This window comes from Mytilus edulis, chromosome 3 (assembly GCF_963676685.1).
Source record: "Mytilus edulis chromosome 3, xbMytEdul2.2, whole genome shotgun sequence".
Taxonomy (NCBI): Eukaryota; Metazoa; Mollusca; class Bivalvia; order Mytilida; family Mytilidae; genus Mytilus; species Mytilus edulis.
In genome coordinates this window covers 24,575,369-24,597,989 of record NC_092346.1, presented here as the reverse complement: position 1 = coordinate 24,597,989, position 22,621 = coordinate 24,575,369, and the positions used below count along the sequence as shown (strand labels likewise).

At 31.6% G+C, this 22,621-nt stretch overlaps 1 protein-coding gene across 2 annotated transcripts; it reads left to right on the top strand.

Annotated features, from left to right (window-relative positions):
* Positions 1 to 1,200: 1,200 nt before the first annotated feature.
* On the top strand, positions 1,201 to 22,588 carry LOC139514245 (A disintegrin and metalloproteinase with thrombospondin motifs 13-like). 2 transcript variants are annotated; one of them, XM_071303132.1, is made up of 18 exons: positions 1,201 to 1,329; positions 4,415 to 4,554; positions 6,750 to 6,833; positions 8,135 to 8,256; positions 9,172 to 9,306; positions 10,010 to 10,141; positions 11,249 to 11,381; positions 12,195 to 12,302; positions 12,894 to 13,033; positions 15,182 to 15,245; positions 17,203 to 17,266; positions 18,210 to 18,334; positions 18,862 to 18,994; positions 19,469 to 19,543; positions 20,010 to 20,101; positions 20,563 to 20,674; positions 22,002 to 22,091; positions 22,470 to 22,588. In XM_071303132.1, exons 1-18 carry the CDS (start codon positions 1,308 to 1,310, stop codon positions 22,496 to 22,498), a joined length of 1,800 nt encoding a protein of 599 aa, XP_071159233.1. In that variant the 5' UTR covers positions 1,201 to 1,307; the 3' UTR covers positions 22,499 to 22,588. The 2 variants fall into 2 exon arrangements, with proteins under 2 accessions (XP_071159233.1, XP_071159234.1); XM_071303133.1 differs by lacking the exon at positions 1,201 to 1,329 and adding an exon at positions 4,106 to 4,230.
* The last annotated feature ends 33 nt before the right edge of the window (positions 22,589 to 22,621 follow it).

The window sequence follows — 22,621 nt, the reverse complement described above, 5'->3', positions numbered from 1 at the left end:
CCAATTGAAACCCGAGTTGTCATATATGTTTTTATGAAATATTGTATTGGACGTTAATCTGAAATTCAAATAACCTTCGAGGGAAGTCAAAGTGAGCATTGAAACCCCCTATTTGAAAATATATATGCCTTACTTTCAACAGATAAAGTTAAATGAACCCTTAAATGAAAACACACCATGCCTTCATTTTGCCATTTGATAAAGGACTTCAGTCTGTTTTTAATTTTCCTTTGAGTTCGGTTTTTTGGTATTTTTACTTTTTAGTTTAGTTTTAAACATTTATTTCTGCGTAGAATGTCGATATATGTATGTGAAGGTTGAAAACTGCTTTGTATAGAACTGCAAAAAAAATATAAGATACATTAATTATATGCAAGATTAATTTTGACTGGGTCAAAAGTTAGCGAATCGGAAGGGTAGACGAGTAAAATTATGTCTGTCGGTTTTTTTTAACCGAGAATCCTTGACGTTCTATAGAGACTTTCCACAATTCAACCACTTGCTCGAAGGGGGAAGATCAAAATAATGACCTTTGCTTCCAATCAGCGACAAGTCTTCTTCTTGTTTCCTTCGTATCTGAATTAAGAGAGTTTCATTATGTCCTTATGGATAGGTTGCTAATGGACCCATAGAGACATACTGTCAAGTCGAGAGTTATTTTACAAATTTATTACGTCAAGCATTTCATTTTGAAGACTATTTAGAAAGTACCTTGCATTTTATCTAGATAACACATGATTTATTTAATTTTCATGCATCTAGAGGCATATCAAAGTGTATATATATACATAAAAGTACATGTAATTATAAATGCAATCTGACAACCAAGATTATTATTTTTGGAAAGAATGTCTTCATTACATAGTTGGATATGGTTATGGGTCTCGTTCACTTTAGCCAACCTAAAGGCAAGTATTTATACATGTACATCAATTTAAGTTTAAAAAATTTATCTCATGAAAATATAATAATAATAATAATAATATGCCATTTTTAATGATATCAAACTTGGAAACAAATGCATGAATTTACTTCACAGCTATCCAGGTATACTATAGTTTTGTTTAATAGGAAACGTTAATACGAGATTTACCAATGGGTCAACTAAATGTTAAAAATTCCTTTTTGATATTTTCGAAAATGCATAAATCCTAAAGCAGTTTAAAGAAACCGTCATGAAATTGGAAGGAGTAAAAGAAAACAATACTCTTTTAAAATATTTTTTTCTATTAATTTCGATTCAAATATATCTTTATCTTTTTACTAAAATTCAATTTCAGAAACACAATAATCCGGCTAAAACAGATATGTATGACTACGAAAGTCAATGTGAGTATTATAGCATCTGTAAACGATCATTCTAATATGTTTTTTTTCGAAAATAATTTTCTTTTTTAAAACAAGTAAAAATCACGTAAAACATACTAAAGCGAGAAAGTGCTTATATTAGACCAATCATGATTCAATACACGAAAAAATGACTTTGACATTAATGGGGTTTGGACGTACAATGTAGAGTGAGAGCGGTTCATTTTAGTTTACGGAATTTTGAGAAACTTTTTGAAAGAAAAAAGTGATTAAGCTACAATCAGAAAAATTTGATACTGACTTTTCAAAATCTCTGTTGAAAGTTGACGTTTGTGTGTTCTAAGATCTTCTTAAAACATAGTCTTGCCGCCTCATATCATAACCATCTCGGTATATAATTCTCATTTGTTTCGCTGCCTACAAATAACACACAACTAATGAATAGAAATAACAAATTTATTCATGAACTTCGTCAGTCTAGAGCGCTTTTCTTGATTAAAACCTCAAGGAAAGCTCAATCCAAACTTTGAGGGACAAAAGGTGTATCAGACACAAACGCGCGAAGAGCTTCATGACCAAAAAGGACCTAATTTATTACTTTATCAACACAGTTTGTTGAAATCATGTGGTACCGAAGTGACTGAGGACACATACTCCTCAATGAGTTGACGAAACCATCGGGAACTGACTGTTCATCAGCAGTGGTATCAACCGTTGGCCAGTGCTATTAAATGAACATGATCCTTTATTTAAATTTCGTGCGCCTTTTGCGATTTTCGTATGTCAAAAAACGGCTTTATAAATATTTTGATATGAGCGTCACTGATGAGTCTTATCCTTGTGTGATGTGTTTTCGTACTAATAACAATTTTCACTGCTTATAATAAATACAATATTTATAGAGCGCATTATATAATAACAAAAATTACTCTAAGCGCTTCACATTTAAAAATTTATAAAATACAAAAAAATACATAAAACATAGATTACAAAGCAATATCTTAAAAGAAGCAAACAAGCATATAAAAATTTATAATCTTTTTTTTAAAAGAAAACATGTACCCGAAAATATATACAAAACTGTCTAAAACTAATGCAGTCAATTAAAAGTATATATAAAATCTACAAGAAATCCTTAAAAGCAGTCCGAAATAAATGAGTCTTGAGTTGCTTTTTAAAAACATCTAAAGAATTTACACTCCGTAAAGACGATGGCAAATTGTTCCAGAGTGTAGGCGCAGCCTTGTCAAAACGCCTCTCACCGTAGCTTTTCGTTCGAACGTCATTTGGAGGATGTAGGAGCATACTATTTTCCGACCTGAGGGTTCTACTTGGCTTGTATGGCGTAATTAAATTTTGAAGGTAACTAGGAGCTTTGCCATGCTGTGCTTTGTACACATATAATTACATTAGATGTATGTTTCATTATAATACTTTATTCTGATTCGCTAACTGCACATCACGTGTTATTCCGTAAGCAGTTGTATTGCTCAATACAACTTTTCATACATGATAACATGTGGTCCAAAAATAAAGTGCACAGGTGAATTAAATAAAAAAATATATAAAATTCGTGTTTTCATGATCCTAGCTAAAAATGTAATTATAAGTATTGAATGCTTCTTTTTGTAACTTTATAGGGTTGTAAAAGCGTTGACCGTGCGCACATTTTTAGAATGAAGCGCTTCCGCGCTTCATACAAAATGTACTTCGGTCAACGCTTTTACACCCCAATAAATTTACAAAAAGAAGCATTCAATTCTTAAATAAAAGAAGTTTATATTGGCAACGGTAATGTATGGGTAGCCAGTGTAACGATATTAAAACAGGCGTAATTGAGTCAAATTTCCTTTTTCGTGTTATCAAACGTGCTGTTGTGTTTTGGACCCGCTGCAATTTACTGATAATTTTAGTGTTAGTACCGTACAACAATGCATTGCCATAGTCCAGCCTTGATGTAACTAGGGAGCACACTAGTGTTTAACAGGCTTCAACTGAAATTAAAGATCGAATTCGACCAATATTCCGAATTTGGTAAAAACAAGCCTTGATGATCGCACTGGCTTGATGTTCCATACTGATGGTTTTATCAAAGTACATTCCCAGATTTTTCACACAAGAAACGTCGCTTAACACTGTTCCATCAAATGTCAGACGAAAATCTGAAAGATGCTTCAATTGATGTTTTGGTGCAAAGATTATTAATTCTGTCTTGTCTTCATTAAGTTTGCGGTTTTCACTGCTAAGTTTTTATTCACGTGTATACTCAAAATTTAAAAGCATTTTCTTTCGAATGTTTTTATGTATCTAGATTTCTTTGTCAAGGCTTACTACGATCATTTACTGTTTCTGATTATTTTGAGATTTTCGTATGTCAAAAAACAGTAAATGATCGTAGTAAGCAGTGAAAATTGTTATTAGAATACACACGAGGATAAGACTCATTAATGACGCTCATATCAAAATATTTATAAAGCCAAACAAGTACAAAGTTGAAGAGCATTGAGGATCCAAAATTCCAAAAAGTTGTGCCAAATACAACTAAAGGTAATCTTATGCCTGGGATAAGAAAATCCTTAGTTTTTCGAAAAATTCAAGTTAGATCAGCTTTGTAATCACGTATATTTTTTTTACTGAAATATGTTTGGGCTTTTTACTCAAAACTCCTGTCCTGCCTTTATTTAAATTTCCTCACCCCCCCCTAAAAATCAAATGGTAGCTCCCTAATTCTGTTTGTAATTTTAAAGAAGTTAAACATCAATAACATTGAATTATTTAGGTTTGAGTGTTCCTTATTAAGGTTCCTCATAACAAATCCATGGACAAATATGGCTGTATGTCATGCCAAAAACTACTCTCGAGTACAGACTTACTGTCCAGTTGGAAAAGTTTCAATGCCTGGCATCCACTAGATATATAAGAGTTTAAATGCATTTTGTTTTCAAATTTTTTTAATTTTTTTTTTATTTTGATGGGCATTTTGTGTTTGCTTCATGCAGAATGTGTAAAAATTAAATAAGTTGTGATACAACTTTGAGATGCTCCCTGTAAAAAACAAATAATGTAAGTTAATTTGCATTTTTAAACACTTGGATTTTGTTTTCAGTATTAATTCCTGCCAGATTACAAAAGAGAAGTTCTGTACCAAACATTTTGCAAACCTGGATAGTAGCAGATCCAAGTATCCAAAGATTTCATGGAAGTGTTGCAGAGACCAGGTCTTACATTATGAATATAATGAAGAATGTTAGTACAAAATAGAATCAAGACTAGCAATTCATTAGGGACAATAAGGTTAAATGTAGTGGGAGAAATAGATAATCAGGGGCGGATCCAACCATTTAGAAAAAAGGGGGGGTCCCAACCCAGAGTAAAGGGGGGATTCCAACTAAATGCTCTCATTCAAATGCATTGTTTGTCCAAAAAAAAGGGGGGGTTTCAACCCCCCGGAACCCCCCCCCCCCCCCCCCCCCCCCCCCACACACACACACACACCCTGAACCCCCTGGATCCGCCACTGATAATGGTCAGTCAGCATGTGATTCCACCTATTCAAAGTATTTGAAATCCATGGACTGTACAGATTACAGCAAAGTAGCTAGGACATTTTAGCTTACAGAAAGACAAATTTATGTAAAGCTTACTTTCATTTAATTTTAGCATTTTATTAAAATGGTAAATTCTAATTAAGTTTTATCATAAGGTTTTTAAAAATGACAAGTGCTGAACCTAAAATTGTTGAGGAGAAACTGAAGTACTTCTTGGCAAAGTCACCTACATTTTCAAGCCATAACAATTTGTTAGAAAGCTCAAATGAAAAAAAAAACTGGTTTAAAAAAAGGTTACTCGGTAATGGTATCTGAAGTAAATTTAATGCCTTGATATGATTCAGAACTTAAGGATTAAATCTGTTGCTTGTTTAATGGTCCACTGGCAACATTTTATGCATATATATATTCAATATAATTTTTGTTTGTTATAGTTTTCTTGTCTTCCAAATTTTTTTGGTTATATTTTTCATGTGTTCTTAACATTTTTGTGAAAGTTTTTGTGTATTTTAATGTGTTTAAAAAAAAAAATTAACATATTCTACCAGATGCATTGTATATCATTCACAAAGATGCTGAAAGGTTAGCATGATATTAAATAAATGAAAAATGAAAGAAGAAAACATGATGACAAATTCACAAAAATGGAAGTATATATGACCTTTAACAATGAAGAAATGCCTCACTGAATGAAAACCTAAAAATAGTAGTTAATAGAATAAAGATTAAATTCAAAAGATATGTGGACGTGTGTCCACACTAAACTCTCAATAATGTGAAAAGTATGAAGCAAAAACAACAAATACTGACGAGGTTCCTGACTTAGGACAATTGCATAAATGCTTCACAGGGTTAAACTAAAATATGGTTAGTACTTGAATCAAGGCTAAACTCTTCCTTTTATTTTTTCGCCAATGCTTTTTCAGTTTTCTTTTCGACTTATGAGTTTGAATTTTCCTTTGGTATCTTTTGCCTTTCATTTATCCTTGACTTTGGAAGATTCATTTTAAGGGTATAAGATTTTCAAAAAAAAATTAAACATTTAATTTTCATTACAAATTTTATAAATTATCTAAAGTAGTTGTTACTTTATCATATGGTACAAAAATCATTCCAAAACATCAATTCGTGTTGGCCCCAGCTGACTTTTAAAATTCAGATATCATTGAAAAAGCTCGAAATTATCTCCCTTTGGTGCAAAAATGCTATTTTTTGGCATAAAAATTGAAATATCTTTTTTTACTCATCGGTGATCTATATTTTTTATTATTGTTTTCAAATAAGCTATACATAAACTAAATAATTGTAAAATTAAGCGATTTCTGTAATTAGGTTCTTTTTTTATTTCGATATAACCTCTTTTTCTCCTATTAGTTTAACAGAAAAAAAGTATGTTTCTTTCGAAGGCAGATTGTGAGCGTAAATGATCGGTGACCCCTCTATAGCGAAATCTTATATTAAATTAAAAAAAAGGATTTAGACCCGCGAGCCCCCTTAATAGACACAATCAAAATCAAGAAACAAGAACCATGTAATTCAATTTAATCTTGTGTATTTTACTTTTTTAATAACAAACACAACAAAATCAGCTGTCACATATTTTCTATTCAATGTAAGTTAAAAAAAATAGTGGTTTTAACTAAGAGGCCAAATAAAAAAAGATGTGTGTTTCCTATTACCCTACCCTCCCTATTTTGTAAGCTCAAAAATAGCCTTCTCTTCATTTTTTTGGGTCATTTTTCAATAAGCACTGTTAAAGTCAGAATGTCCCTCCCATAGACTCAATGTAAAAATAAAGGGAAAAAAAAAAAATCCGTACCTACCTACCCATTTTTTTCAAAGATGTAATAGGAAACACCTATTTGTTAACTTTTCAGTGACATGTCTTTACAGGTGCATAATTTATTCAAGGACAGAACCTTGAGCACTCCTTTGAACATAATTGTCAACAAAGTCGAATTTTTGGACGGACCATTGGTAAATATTTAAATATAGAATATAGAAATGTGATATGATTGCAGATGAGACAAATATCCACAAGAGACCCAAGGATGATCATTTAAGGAACCACAGGTTAGTTTGCAGCCTTCAATAATGAGCAAAACCTTTACGGTAAGGAACACTTCAAGGAACACCAAAAAAAAAGAGTGAAAAACTTCAAAGGAGTAAACCAACTATCTGATTTATGCTTAAAACAATTACCTGTTGAATTTATCAATTTTAGCAACCTTACTAAGTGGTCATAAACTGTGATTCATAACAGTACTAAATTAAGTCTGTTATTAAAGGGTTTCAGTTGATACCCATAGGAATACCTACAACCTGTCAATACACTTGACAATGAATGGTAAACAACAACCACTGTATTATAGGCTGATGACTCTGGACATTGAGGCACATAAAGAATGCGGCAGGATTAAACTTAAGAAATAATTGATGCAAGCTATACTTTATTGTAGTTTTAACATGGATAGGCATTATATTCGTGATTATTTTTGCTCTAGCGAGTGAGGGCTAAAATAACACGAATATAATGCCTATCCCATGTTAAAACTACAATAAAGTATAGCTGGCATCAATTATTTCGATTCTGATTAGGACAATTAAGGTAATTTCTATGTCCGATGTGTATAAGGGTAAAGCAATTGAGTAGGCTCTTCCATGAACCTCCCTCCACGTCATATTAGAATTGTTTGTGAGCATTAAAGCCTCTGGCTATTGTAGAGAACTGATGTTACAGCACATTATTATAAAAAAAGCCCTGCAAAAATCAGTTGTAAAGAGCTTGACACATCTTCCAGGCCATTAATATGACATTTACTACAAAATCTTAAAATTATAAAACACTTTAAAAATTTTAAATCCAAAATTATAGCAAAGATAATTAGAATAGACCTGAGTAAACCTTATTTTAGCCTGAAAAATAAAAAGATGCTAATTAAATATATTTCTATGCCCCACCTACGATAGTAGAGGGGCATTATGTCTTCTGGTCTGTGCATCTGTTCGTCCGTTCGTTCGTCCGTTCGTTTGTCCGTCTGTTCGTTCGTCCGTCTGTCCCGCTTCAGGTTAAAGTTTTTGGTCAAGGTAGTTTTTGATGAAGCTGAAGTCCAATCAACTTGAAACTTAGTACATATGTTCCTTATGATATGATCTTTCTAATTTTAATGCCTAATTATATTTTTTACCCATTTTCATGGTCCATTGAACATGGAAAATGATAGTGCGAATGGGGCATCCGTGTACTTTGGACACATTCTTGTTTTTTTTAAATTTAGGCAGAACCAAAGACACCAGATTGTGTGTCATCACTTTGTAGCTTCTGTAGATGGGCTGCTAGAAGAAATCATAGAAATGATAATCACAAGGGAATTTCTGATGTTGCAATTTATATAACAAGGTTAGCAAAAAACAAAAATAAACAAGCAAACAATGCACAAGAAGAACAGCCTATAATTCTTGTATAGAAATAAGAAGATGTGGTATGAGTGCCAACGAGACAATTCTCAATCAAAGTCATAATGTGAAAAAAGTAAATAATTATAGGTCAAAGTACCCCCTTCAACACAGAGCCTTGGCTCACATGGAACAGCAAGCTAAAAAGGGCCCCAAATAACTAAAGTAAATTTAAAAAAAGGCATAAACTGGCACCAACCTTCACCCTAACCTGAAATAATAGTGTAACATTACCACATAGAAAAACACTATGAAATATCAGTTGAAATGTTATGTTGATGTTCATGACCCAAGTTTCTGTAGGAACTTGCATCAGTTATGCTCAAAATAAAACCACTTGGAATCCCAAAAGTTAACCATTTTTAAAAACCATAATAGCTCAAACAGAATTACTGTCTATCTAAATATTACCCTTAGTTAAGAAATGTACAGTAAACCATATACAAAGAGGAAATGTAAAAACAAACTGTAACTAATTATCAATCTATCAAAAAGGTTTTGAATTTTAAAGTAAATTGCAAGGATAATTTGTGTGATGTCTATTTTAAAATATCAATATATGAATCTAGTTGCATAAAAAAAGATGGCAACCAGATGCACTTTTGATTCAGTTTGGTTCAAAATCAAAATTTCGCTTGTTTTTGAAAACTCAGATATATAGTAAATTGTATCCATACATTGATAATTAAATGGTTAGTCTCTTCAATATAATGATTTTATGCAGTATAGAAAGTCAGTAAGTAGCCCACATTTAAGGAAGCTGGGAAATACAGCCTTGCTTTGAGCCACTGGCTATTTACATTTATACCATATGCTTTGAATCACTTAATTTCAAGAATGCCTCTTCAATTTCATCTAGGGATAATGAAACCCTTGATGATTTAGCTGTCACCCATCAAGGAAGAATGTGCGATGTAGACAGCAGTTGTTTGGTGGCCATAGATTCTGGACTTGTCAGTACAGCAATCACCATGACTCATGACTTAGGACATTTGTATGTATAACATTGTATATACATTATATTGAATAATTTTTAGAGCCAAATTTTAGTGAAATGCAGTTTGGATAGTCATACTTTAGAGTTAGAATTCAATGGGTCATTATTTATGTAAAAAAAAATCCATCACTTCTTTGGAGCCCATTTATAAGAGAAACTTCAACAAGAATATTTCTGAAAAGAAGGAAAGCAGCATCAAATACATTTAAAAATGTTTATGCCCCAAGTACAATAGTAGAGGGGCATTATGTTTTCTGGTCTGTGCGTCTGATCGTCTGTTGGTCTGATCATTTGTCCATCTGTCTGTCCCACTTCAGGTTAAAGTTTTTGGTCAAGGTAGTTTTTGATGAAGTTGAAGTCCAATCAACTTGAAACTTAGTGCACATGTTCCCTATGATATGATCTTTCTAATGGTAATGTCAAAAGAGAGTTTTGTTTGACACCATTTTCAGAGTCCGCTGAACATAGAAAAGGATAGTGCGAGTGGGGCATCCGTGTGCTACGGACACATTCTTGGTTTTTTTCTTTTTGAAAATGTTTGACACCATAGAAAGAACTCTATAGAATATTGTTGAAAGCAGAGGCAGTGGAATGTCTTAAGGAATGAAATATAATTTTTTTGATAGTTTTATTGTAATGATTGAATTTTTTTTCTTCATATTTTTGTTCCCATTTAAGATGAAAATTTTGTTCTTTACAGGTTTGGCATGATTCATGATGAAAATACTCCTTGTGGAATAAGTAGAAATATAATGAGCACCCAGGGTTATACAGGCAGTATGGGATTACACTGGTCAACATGTAGTTCATTAGCATTGGATAAATTCCTACGGTAAGATATTCATTTCAAAATTGGTAAACAGAGGTTATAACGATACCATATATTAGTTACTGTAACAATGGATTTTTGATGGATTTTTTTTATAGTGACAACCATTAAAGAAAAACTTGGATGGATTAGAATCTCATCCTTTTTTTTCGTGAAAAGTGGATGGATATGGACAGAAATTATTCAATCACAGTGCAGTTTTCTTTTTTTAAGATTTAAAACTTTGATAGTGACAACCACTGACATGAACCAAGTTTGCAAGGTCAAAGAAAACTTTGACCAAGTTAACTTTGATGATGACAACCCGGCTTTTGACCACTAAGCATGAATGTACATTGAGCAGTGAAGAAGGATTCCAGGCTGTTTTCACTAAAAGAAAAGTCTGTGATGCATCAGTACACTACAAGATTATTACACACTTATAATCAATGCACCGCTATAATGTTTTGATATATATATAGTATTAAAGTCACCTAAAACTTATATATTTCAGATAAAACTATATTTAGAATAAACATTGTGTGGCAAGTTGGATTTGAATCAACTAGGTACCGATAGAAGCAAAATTGTTAAAGTTTTATTACTTATTGGTTTATATTTTTGTTGTGAAGCATTCTCATTTTCTGATGGTATAAACATAAATATTATTTTAAACCTATTTGAGTTATCTCCCCTTAAATGTCTAATTAGAACATTGATTCAAACACAAACAAATGTTTGGTATTTAATAACACAGTCTAAATATTTCAATAAATGACCTATTTTTTTATTGAAGTAAACTGTTTCACATATCAATTGCTAATTTATGGCAAATATTTCAATGAAAAATGTGTTTATATTAGAAAGCAAAAAATAAGAGGTGACACATACTTATTGCATCAATCTGTATGCATAAATTACATGCCTTAAATTACTATCAAAAATACATCCAGCCTCTCAAACTTGAAAAGTGAGATTTTGAACTGCTCAAACCAGATATTTTATAAAATTATGATTTTTTGTTTTTCATCCAAATTTTCAAACTTTTACTCCATTTTAAAAATGTGCAATCATTTTTATGCAGGAATTTGTCATACCAAAAATGAACTGTTATATCAAATGTACTTTTAGGAGTAGCAGGGCATCATGTTTAAATGATTTCCCACTACAAATTATGCCAGGGCGTCAGAAGATTTATGACAGAGATCAGCAGTGTAGATTTGCGCATCATGATACATCTTGTACCTTCAACTTGCCCAATAAGGTTTGCATTGTTTTATCTATACATGTACTAAATTTCACTTATCTGTTACTAATAGATGACAAGAGATCAATAAATGTATGCCATATATTTCTTGAAATGCTTTGAACAGATAAGATTGTTTTATTATCTCTGCCTTAACTAATTAATATTGTTTTAAATGAATTTACTGATGTTCTAGTCTTCATTCAATTTTTAGTTTATCTAGCCATAGGGGTAAAATGCAGTTTTTGGCCTATATCTCTTATAAAGCATTTAGAGCAAATCTGACATAGGATAAAATGTTTTAGGTTGAGATCTATCTGCCTTGAAATTTTTAGACAAATCAGACAATCTGTTGTTGGGTTGCTGCATCTGATTGGTTATTTTAAGAAAATTTGGCAGTTTTTGGTTATTCTCTTGAATATTATTAAAGATAGAAATTATATGTAAAGACCAATAATGTTCTCCAAAGTTAGATCTACAAATAAGTCAACATGACCATCAGTGTCCATCAGGTTTAAATTCATCTGCCCTGAAATGTTCAGACAACCTGGTGTTGGGTTGCAGCCCCTGAATTAGTTCTCGTCAGGATATTTTGCAGTTTTTGGTTATGATCTTAAATATTATTATAGTATCTAATAATAACTTAAATCTAATAATCTATAGTATCTAATACTACAAAATGTATTAATTATGATTTTAACCTTATTTTACATGATTTAAAAATACAACAGTAAATACAGATGAGCAACACAGGCTCTTGAGAGCCTCTAGTTTTGAAAGCTCAAAATTAAGATCTCAGGAAAAAAATAATAAAAACTATGATGATTACAGGATCCATGTGAAAGTCTGGCATGTCAGGTTCCAGGGAATGAGTTTAAATGTATAACGGGAGCACCAATGGCTGATAAAACTGACTGTTACAAAGATGGTCAACTCAGGGTGGGTATATGATTTAGTCAACCATAATTTAGACTCTAACCAATTTAGAGTTTGAAATATTATATGTAAGACCTGGCTTTTATAGAAAAATGTGGCTTGACCCTTTGGGTTTTTAGTGTAAAGTTGTTTTAGTTGGTTGATATTCACTATTGTATACACTACATCTTTCCTTCATTGGTATGTGTATACGTAAAAAGGGAGCACCTTTGGAGGGAAGAAATGATTATTGCGAAGAAAGTCAACTCAAAGTTAATTAAAGGTGAATATACAGCAATGTAAACTAATTGTAAAAATGAGTGTCACACAAAATATTAAAATTAGAAAACACAATGTTGAAAGAGACTGTGGCTAAAAAGATAAGTCAAGGGGAGTTAATACAGAAAGCATAAAATGAAAATGACATCGAAGGCATAGTGAAAGTGGGACTTAGAGTATGAGTGTATGAATAATAATCAAATTGACTTTAAACTAAATGTTAATACAATACTTTCATGTTTTCATACAAGAGAAGAAAGAAGTTTGACATTTTCATACTAAATATTTAAACTGAAAAAAAATTGTATTTAGATGTTGTATTTTTTTCAATTTCAGTGGTGTATGAAAGGAAAATGTATCCCATATACAGGTCAATGTAAAACATCCAGCCATTGGTCAGCCTGGGGTGCATGGTCAGATTGTAGCCGACCATGTGGTGGTGGAATTACCCATCGAAGAAGAACTTGTCGAAATAAGTAGGTTATTTTACTGGTACTGGTATTTGATTATGGACAAAATCCTGTAAATTCATCTATTTTTTGCAAGGTTAAACCTAAATATACCAATCTCCTGATCTGAGTTTCACAGTCAATCACATGTATGAGGTTTTATCTTAAAGATTTAACTTAGCTGTGTTTCTGATCATCTTTAAAAAAAACAAATTTCCAAAAGGAATATTTTCATGATTTGTAATTGGGATGTTAGCAAAGAATGATCCTTTTGGTAGTATTTTTCTTTAAGAACATAATTATGCAACTGTATGTGAAGTATTGTTTTGGTTCATTAATAGACCTTTGAAAATTGGAAAAATACTGACCTCCAATAATCTGTAGTTCTAGAGTAGGAAGGATTTAACGAAAAATCTAGATGCCAGGATTTTAAAAATACTGTGGATTCATTTATTTTTTAGGGTACCAATTTTCGTGGATTCCAGAAAACTTACATGTTTGTGAATATCCGATTTCGTGGTTTTGTGAAAGTCTGAATACAAGCCTATGGAATTTTTTTTTATTCGTTGAACATTTAATTCATGGTTACCTTAACCCATGAAATCCACGAAAATTGGTTACCAACGAATAATAATGAAATCCACAGTACTACCCAGCTCAAGTCACTTTTTTCTTGATAAATTTTCTGCTTCTTTACAAATTTTGACAGATTTTCCAAGAGGAATGGCAGGTCAGAGATTGTCATATATGAGAAAATTTCATATGAAATGTTTAAAAGAAAATTACGACCATCAATTATTTATCAGGATTTTTACAAGAAACGAATTGTAATGAGTATCTATTATTTCTCAGGATTTCTACAAGAAAATTAATAAAACATATTTTTAGCTCACCTGGCCCACAGGACCAAGTGAGCTTTTCTCATCACTTGGCGTCCGTCGTCCGTCGTCTTCGTCGTCATCGTCCGTCGTTAGCTTTTACAAAAATCTTCTCCTCTGAAACTACTGGGCCAAATTTTACCAAATTTGGCCACAATCATCATTGGGGTATCTTGTTTAAAAAATGTGTCCGGTGACCCGGTCAACCGACCAAAATGGCCACCAGGGCTAAAAATAGAACATAGGGGTAAAATGTGGTTTTTGGCTTTTAACTTAAAAACCAAAGCATTTAGAGCAAATCTGACATGGGGGTTAAATCATTCATCAGGTCAAGATCTATCTGCCCTGAAATTTTCAGATAAATGGGACAACCCGTTGTTGGATTGCTGCCCCTGAATTGGTAATTTTATGGAAATTTTACTGTTTTTGGTTATTATCTTGAATATTATTATAGATAGAGATAAACTGTAAACAGCAATAATGTTCAGCTAAGTAAGATTTACAAATAAGTCAAATGACCGAAATGGTCAGTTGACCCCTTTAGGAGTTATTGCCCTTTATAGTCAATTTTGAACCATTTTTCGTAAATCTTAGTAATCTTTTACAAAAATCTTCTCCTCTGAAACTACTGGGCCAAATTAATCCAAACTTGTCCACAATCATCATTGGGGTATCTAGTTTAAAAAATGTGTCCGATGACCTGGCCAACCAACCAAGATGGCCACCATGGCTAAAAATTGAACATAGGGGTAAAATGCAGTTTTTGGCTTATAACTCAAAAACCAAAGCATTTAGAGCAAATCTGGTGAGGGTAAAATTATTTATTAGGTCAAGATCTATCTGGCCTTAAATTTTCAGATGAATCGGACAACCCGTTGTTGGGTTGCTGCCCTTAAATTGGAAATTTTAAGGAAATTTTGCTGTTTTCAGTTATTATCTTGAATACTATTATAGATAGAGATAACCTGTAAAAAGCAATAATGTACAGCAAAGTAAGATTTACAAATAAGTCAACAATGACTGAAATGGTCAATTGACCCCCTAAGAAGTTAATGTCCTTTATAGTCAATTTTTAACAATTTTCATTGGGCCAAGTTCATTATAGATAGAGATAATTGTAAGCAGCAAGAATGTTCAGTAAAGTACGATGTACAAATACATCACCATCACCAAAACACAATTTTGTCATGAATCCATCTGTTTCTTTTGTTTAATATTCACATATACCAAGGTGAGCGACACAGGCTCTTTAGAGCCTCCAGTTTATGGTACTGATCTGCATTAAATGTTTTTTTAGACAGGCTGTTTGTGCACATGATTGTATTGGTGAAAAAGAGGATGTTAGACTCTGTAATATGAAGGTAAGTAGATATCTTTTCTTACCAATGAGACAAAAGTAAATGATTACCTCTGCAATACTGTTTTCAATTACTGCTGGAATTTGAAAATGAGATAACATACAAAAATCTTATTTTACATTTCGATGCATTTGAATGTTTGAGAAACTTGCACATTTACAGTGCTTATCCAGTGACCTTTGGGGTATCACATTTGCAAAGACCAAAACAGTTTACCAAATTGCAGTCAGATTTCTACTCCAACTAACTGATCAACTGGTAAAATATTTTAGCAGATTGCTCAAGTGAAATGTTGTTAGTTTGAAGTGAGTGCTGTAAAATAAAAAAGTTATACTTACCATCCAGATCCAGTCAGTTGATACCTTTGTCAATCATTTCTAACACAAATAATATCTTACTATAGTATGAGTCACTGAATAAAATGGTCTAATTTTAACATGGAAACTTCTATCATAAATAAATATTATAAATGAATAGTTCAAAACATTGTTTTGTAGGTGTATATTTTATAGCTTTGTCTTCTAAGATGAAGTTATTGTGCAATTGTGATTCGAATAACATTTTCTATGCAAATTACTGATCTGCTGTCATTAAAGGGAAATAATTTATATTGAGTTCAAATGTACACATAAAATTTAATCAATGATACGAGGCTTATGATTTTGCCTACAAAAGATTCATAAAAAAAAAAATGAAATGCAAAATTAGTATGAAATTGAAGGGCATGTAAAACACAAATTAGAAAGGTTTTGCAAAATACTGCTTATAAGATATCTTGTACTCCTTGGTAGACAATCCTTTATACTTTGAACAATTCAACATTTTGCAAAACAGCTGTTAATCGTCTTTCATCATTAAATAAGTTTCATCGTTCGTTTTAGAACAGAGGATAAAAGTTAAATAATAACAGAAATAATGTTACAACAAATTAAATGGGGAAATTTGATATTTGTCAGACAGAACAAAATTTTGCTGATTATTTGTTATGTAAATTATTTCCCTTTATTGCCAGCAGATCAGTAATTTGTATACAAAATGTTATTCGAATCACAATTGCACAATAACTTCATCTAAGAAGACAAAGCTATAGAATATACACCTACAAAACAATGTTTTGAACTATTCATTTATAATATTTATTTATGATAGAAGTTTCCATGTTAAAATTAGACCATTTTATTCAGTGACTCATACTATAGTAAGATATTATTTGAGTTAGAAATGATTGACAAAGGTATCAACTGACTGGATCTGGATGGTAAGTATAACTTTTTATTGTACAGCACTCACTTCATACTAACAACATTTCACTTGAGCAATCTGCTAAAATATTTTACCAGTTGATCAATTAGTTGGAGTAGAAATCTGACTGCAATTTGGTAAACTGTTTTGGTCTTTGCTAATGTGATACCCCAAAGGTCACTGGATAAGCACAGTAAAATGTTCAGAGTTTGACAACCAAATAAAATTTTAGGAAAATTACAATTTGCATATCACCGTTTCAGAATCTAATGCATTTTAGGTATTATTTTCAAAAGCGTACACCAAGTTGTGGGATTAGTTTAAAATGTTCTTAACAATGGAAATCCTTCTAATGACGTAACCTTATCTTCATTTTGGTGTACGAACAATGAGATAACCTATAGTTCTCTAGATTCTAAAAAGGCTAATTATAGCTTCAAATAATAAAACGTTCAAAAATTTCATCATAATGATCAAGAAAGGATTGGGGTAAAAGATAATGTAAAAGGATAACAAGTGGTTCATTAGGAATCATTAAAACAATGTTTTAGGGGATATGACATTTGTTTAAAATTATTTATTTCTTCAGTCTTCATACTTTGCTGATCAGTGCAAAATAAACAATGTTTGTCCAGAGAAAGGTCATATCAGTGTTAAACAAATATTGTTTACTTATTCAAAAGTTATAAACATCTTTCATAACAATAATTTTTTTCAGATATGTAAACAGAATCTAAATGACCTCAAAACAAAGTGGTGTGAATCTCACAATACAGAGACAGGTAAGTAGTCAATAGATTGATTAAATCAGAAGTCAAATATTATATCAAGGTTGAATTTCCTTTTTTAGAATCAAAGAATATGACAGCTCCATTGCTAGTTCACTTAATATAAAGGAGCACAAATTTTATGATATTTATTGGAAATTCATTGTTGAGGATGTTCTCATAGAATTAAATTGATAAAATAAAAAAAATGTTGCATTACATAGAAAAACTTTATTTAATCTTAGATATCCTATTTACATCTGATAGACTATTTCCATTATTGATGATGAAAAAAATTTAACACCAATATTTGTATATAGTGTCAAGGTAAAGCTGATATATATGTAATCTATTTCTGAAACATTTTTATCACATACAGTTGTCTCTCATCTCTTACTCAGTTGACTAAAAATTCTACATCAGCCAAAATATTTCTTAGGTCCCTTTGTTGAAACACTCAATACGTCTTTATAAATTAACATCTGCCTTAGAGTCAATTTTCGTTTCGACTAGTCTAAATTTCGCTTGACTGGAACTTAATCTAGAGTCTGAAAATATAATAAACTATGATAAATTGGTTAGCTTTGTTGAGAGTTTCATACCTGTAAAAAATCTCTGCCTGAATTAAATGTCTTGGAATTTCCACCAAAATATATGACAATACATGTGTAACTTATAACAATAAATTGAATGGTTATGCAAGCTAATTTAAATTTATTTTAATTGAAGTGATTGTCCAAACTATCATGCCATGAGAGCTGACAAATGTTCATATTCATAATTATATTCAAATTGTAAGTGGTAAGAAAACTCTTGCGATCCTATTCTTTAAATAACCAACAATTTTGAGTATTGACACTGCCTTTGCAAGGAAGTAACATGTATTTATTAAACTGAGATTTTCAAATATTTATTTGCTATTTTTTACAATGTAAATCTTTGATTGCCTCCTATATAGGAAACTATCAATGCCATTGCATTGTAACACATGAAGGGACATGGATAGCTTATCCTGATGGTTTTGACTTGTATCCATCACTTTCTTCACACAATATAAGCAAATGCTTCAAAGGAAAACTACAGGTAGGAATATACAGTGACTTTTATTATGTTATTGTGGGAATTTATGATTTAAAGAATATGTGGGGTCAAAGTCTATGACACAGAAATCTGATGAATTAAGATTACAAAAAAACATTTAGAGCTTCCTGGTTTAAAGTTTGACCAATGTAATGTATGCAATAGTGATGATAGGAGTTTCAAGACCATCATGGTCTACATCAAGGTTAAATGTTTCTCTTTTGTTGTTTTTTAAGTCCTGCCTACCGGTATAATAGTAGGGGAATCATGTTTTACAAACTTTGTTTCAGTCCAAAGTTCATTAGTATGTCTGTTTGTCAGTCCAGTACTGTTATCCGGTTAAAATGTGTGATCAAGGTAGTTTATCATGAATGTGTGATCACATCAACTTGCAGTTCATTATGATGTGAACCTTTTTAACATATACTCTGGTAAACCAAATGGGTTTTGGCCCATTAATTCTGTGGTTCACAGAAGGAAATTTAAGTCAGGCATTATGTCCTATTGATGCTCTTTTCTTTATTTTCCAGTCCTTTGGTTGTGATGGGAAGATGAGATCTGGATTGAAGTTTGACCAATGTGGTGTGTGTAATGGTGACGGAAGTTTGTGTCAAGAACATCACGGTCAATTCACAAAATATGAAACATTGAAAGACACACCTTGTAAGTTTTACATAAACTGTTGATCATGTTAAAATACTATTTATTCATAGTGCTAGACATTGTCGGAGATGTAATGTGACTTGAAAGTGTTCATCTCATCCATATGTTTATATTAGGTTACCGTTGTCATATTGACAATTAAACTAAATATCTTTTTTTTTTTATATCAGCCACATCTTTGACTAGGGCATTTTGACTTACCCATTCCAACCATATGAATATCTGTCTGTACAGTTATATTATGTTGTTTTGCTTGAATCCATTATTGAATGATGAAATATTAATGATTTTTCAGTAAAGAACTGTTAAAGAGTTTTGCTGCCTACATTTCATGACTTCAAGGACGAATCCTGTTGCATGGTTTTAATTTTTGAATTTGCTGTATGATAATGCTCTTCTCTTTAAAAAGCTCATATTATCTAATTTAATGAGAGAAATTGTACCAATCATGATTTTATTATAATCATATTTCAGTTTTAATCCACACAGTACCAGCTGGATCTACAGGAATAATAGCCTCAAACCACAATACAGACTGGACACAAATTGGTAAGTCAGATTGTGCTACTGGTATATTACATTTATGTACTAATAGATATTATCAGATAGGCCCAATTCAAGGCCAAATAAGGGACTGAATCGTGGGAATGATGTTTATGAGTTTGTTTTAGAAGGATCAGTCATTCTGAATGTTTTATTCAGATCTATTTGATGTCAAAGTTACATGTTAAAATAACATGTGTCACATAAAGGAAAATGAGTACTTAAGTAATGCTTGACCTTTATAAGTTCCTTAAAATTCTGAATAAAACGACTTTTGCATGTTGGGTTATTTGTTTTAAACTTCATGGGAGATTGGTGTTAAGGATTGTCTTGTTAAACTTAGAATGCCACTGTTTGATAAGAATATTGGAAAGAAGTTTTTGCTATTTCAGTAGGAATTAGTTATTTTGGAAATAAAAAACTCTCTTACAAAATCATACTGAATTAAGAGTATACCTTGTACATTATTCAGAAGCAGAATATGAAGAAAAGGCAGGAACTTTGAGGTTTGGAGATGTACTTAAAGATTTTCCTGAGCCATCTCTGTGGAATATAAATTTATATGTAAGTTTCTTAAATTCTTGTGGTTACATTAGAATAATGTCTCAAATGCAGATCTTAAGGTCTAGGGGGTCGTCTGACAGTGAGATTTAGTGCACTGTTTGTTTGAGAGTAATACATTTTTTATGTTCTATTTAAAGGTCAAAGAACTCTTTGCTGTAAAATTTTGCATGCAACTTTGACACCAACACCTCTAACTAAAAGTTGAAAAAATAAATCATTTGACTATTGAATTTGCCAAAAGAGCTATGAATAAAAGTCCTTAAAATAACAAAAGAATTAACAATTTAACAAATATGTTTGGTATATTAAATTCATTATGAGTGCTTTAAATAATTTCAAATATGGCTGCTGATTGTAGTAAGCCTAATTTCCAAAATATTTTATACATATTCATAACAAAATTTGCACCAAATCCCAAGGATATTGTACTTGAGTAAGTATATGACTTTCTTATTTTTCAGATCACATATTTTCAATCTGTGACAGCAAATGTCAGCTATAGATATGACACATCACTGCATCATACCAGTAAATACCAGTGGTCATCTAAATGTACATCTACAGAGGACAGAGGTATTTATATTGATAAAACAGACAAATATGTACAGTTTAGCCTAACATTATAGTAGATGATGTGCTCTTTGGATGGGATGTTGTTGTCTCTTTGGCACATTTCGCGTTTTTATTCATATTTTGTCAGACAACCCCATATTAAAAATGGAATATTTAACTCAAGTTTGTGCACTATGTTTAGCATATCTATTTGTATTTTCTGCTTGTGAAATTTTAGCGTTTTTCGTTGTCATGATTTAATTGCTTATTGAATAAAAGTCAAACGACTTTTCAAATAATCAGGGAGAATTTAAAAAAAAATTAAATATCTAAAGCCTTTAAGCCTTTTCAAAAGGAAGATTTGTTCTGTGTTATGACTCCAAATGTTTCCATGTGAAATGTAAGTAAAAAACTTTGACATAACAGGAAAGAAATTAGAATAATTAAAAGAATACCAATTTTGTTAATTTTTAGAAACAATCTGCATTTGTTAAAATCTGTAGTTTTGATTTTGTTATGAAACTCTTTAAAAATATATAACACCTTCAATCAGAACAGTTTTTGTTGAAAGCTTGACACAGGGAAAGTTATCCGGCGTTGGTGGTGAAGGCGGTGGTGGTTTTAGCTAATTTTTTTAATGTTAATTTCTTTCTTATTATGAGTATCGAATAACTATATTTGGTATGTGCGTAGCTTGGAAGGTCCTTATATCTGTAAGACAGTTTTCATTGGACCTGGACCTAATTCATGGATCAGTGAACAAGGTTAAGATTTAGTGGTCAAGTCAATATCTTAGATACTATAAGCAATAGGTCTTCTATATTTGGTGTATGGAATGATAGTTAGGTGTGACAACTGGTAGGTGTCATCTGACTTTGACCTCATTTTCATGGTTCAGTGTATAAGTTTTGGTGCAATAGGTCAACTATATTTGGTGGATGGAAAAATTTTATGATGTACATGTCAGTCTCAAAGGTTTGATTTGACCTTGACCTCATTCTGAAGGTTCATTGCCCAGTGTTGTTAAGTTTTTGTGGTTTCGTCTGGGTTTTTTTTTAAAACTCGAGGTAATTGTTTAGCTATATTTGTTGTATGGAAGGATTGTAATGTGTAAATGTCTGTCTGGCAGGTATTATCTGACCTTGACCTCATTTTCATGGTTCATTTGTCAATGTTCAGTTTTCATGGTTAAGTTTGTTCCTCAGATACCATAAACAATAGGTCAACTATATATTAAAATATTTTTTGTAAAGAACCCTTTTTAAAATACTTTCATACAGCCTTTCCGGACCAAATTTGGCAACAAACACTAATATTATGTAACAGGATTGAATTTATAATTTTGTAGTGATCAGTTGTATGGAAACACAACTAAATGCTCAAGTAGAAGACAAAAACTGTTATTTGTTCACTAAACCAGAACAAAAACCATGTCAAGGTAAATATTACCATATTCTAAACTGTTATTGCCTTTGAGTTCTTCCTGGGCAAGTATGTTTTAACCTGTGACGAAGACACGACTGTGAATGTGAATGAGACCTAGGCATTGCCACAAACAATTTGTTACTTGTTGAAGAAAATCGTTCTTTCAGCGATCCTGAAAGATCTTGCTAAATTATAGATGTGTCTGAAAGAAATTTGTCACTAGTGATTATAAAGAGTAATTTATTTATTGAACCTAAGATAGGATCACCAAGGCTGATTGAAAGTTTTCCAGTTTAGGGTACTTTAAAAATTGCTTCTACACAATAATGTATGTTATAGCTTGCGTTTTATTTATTGACTATTTTTATATGTGTTTTAATGTTTTTTCCAGCTAGTGCCAAATCAGAGGACAGAGAATAGTTAACACTACAAAAAAGTGACTGCTGTTATAAGAGTCACTTTACCTTAATGGACATTCAGCTTATGTACATAATAAAAAAATCATTTTAAGTTTGTGTTTAAAAACATATTTTATCTGTAGGT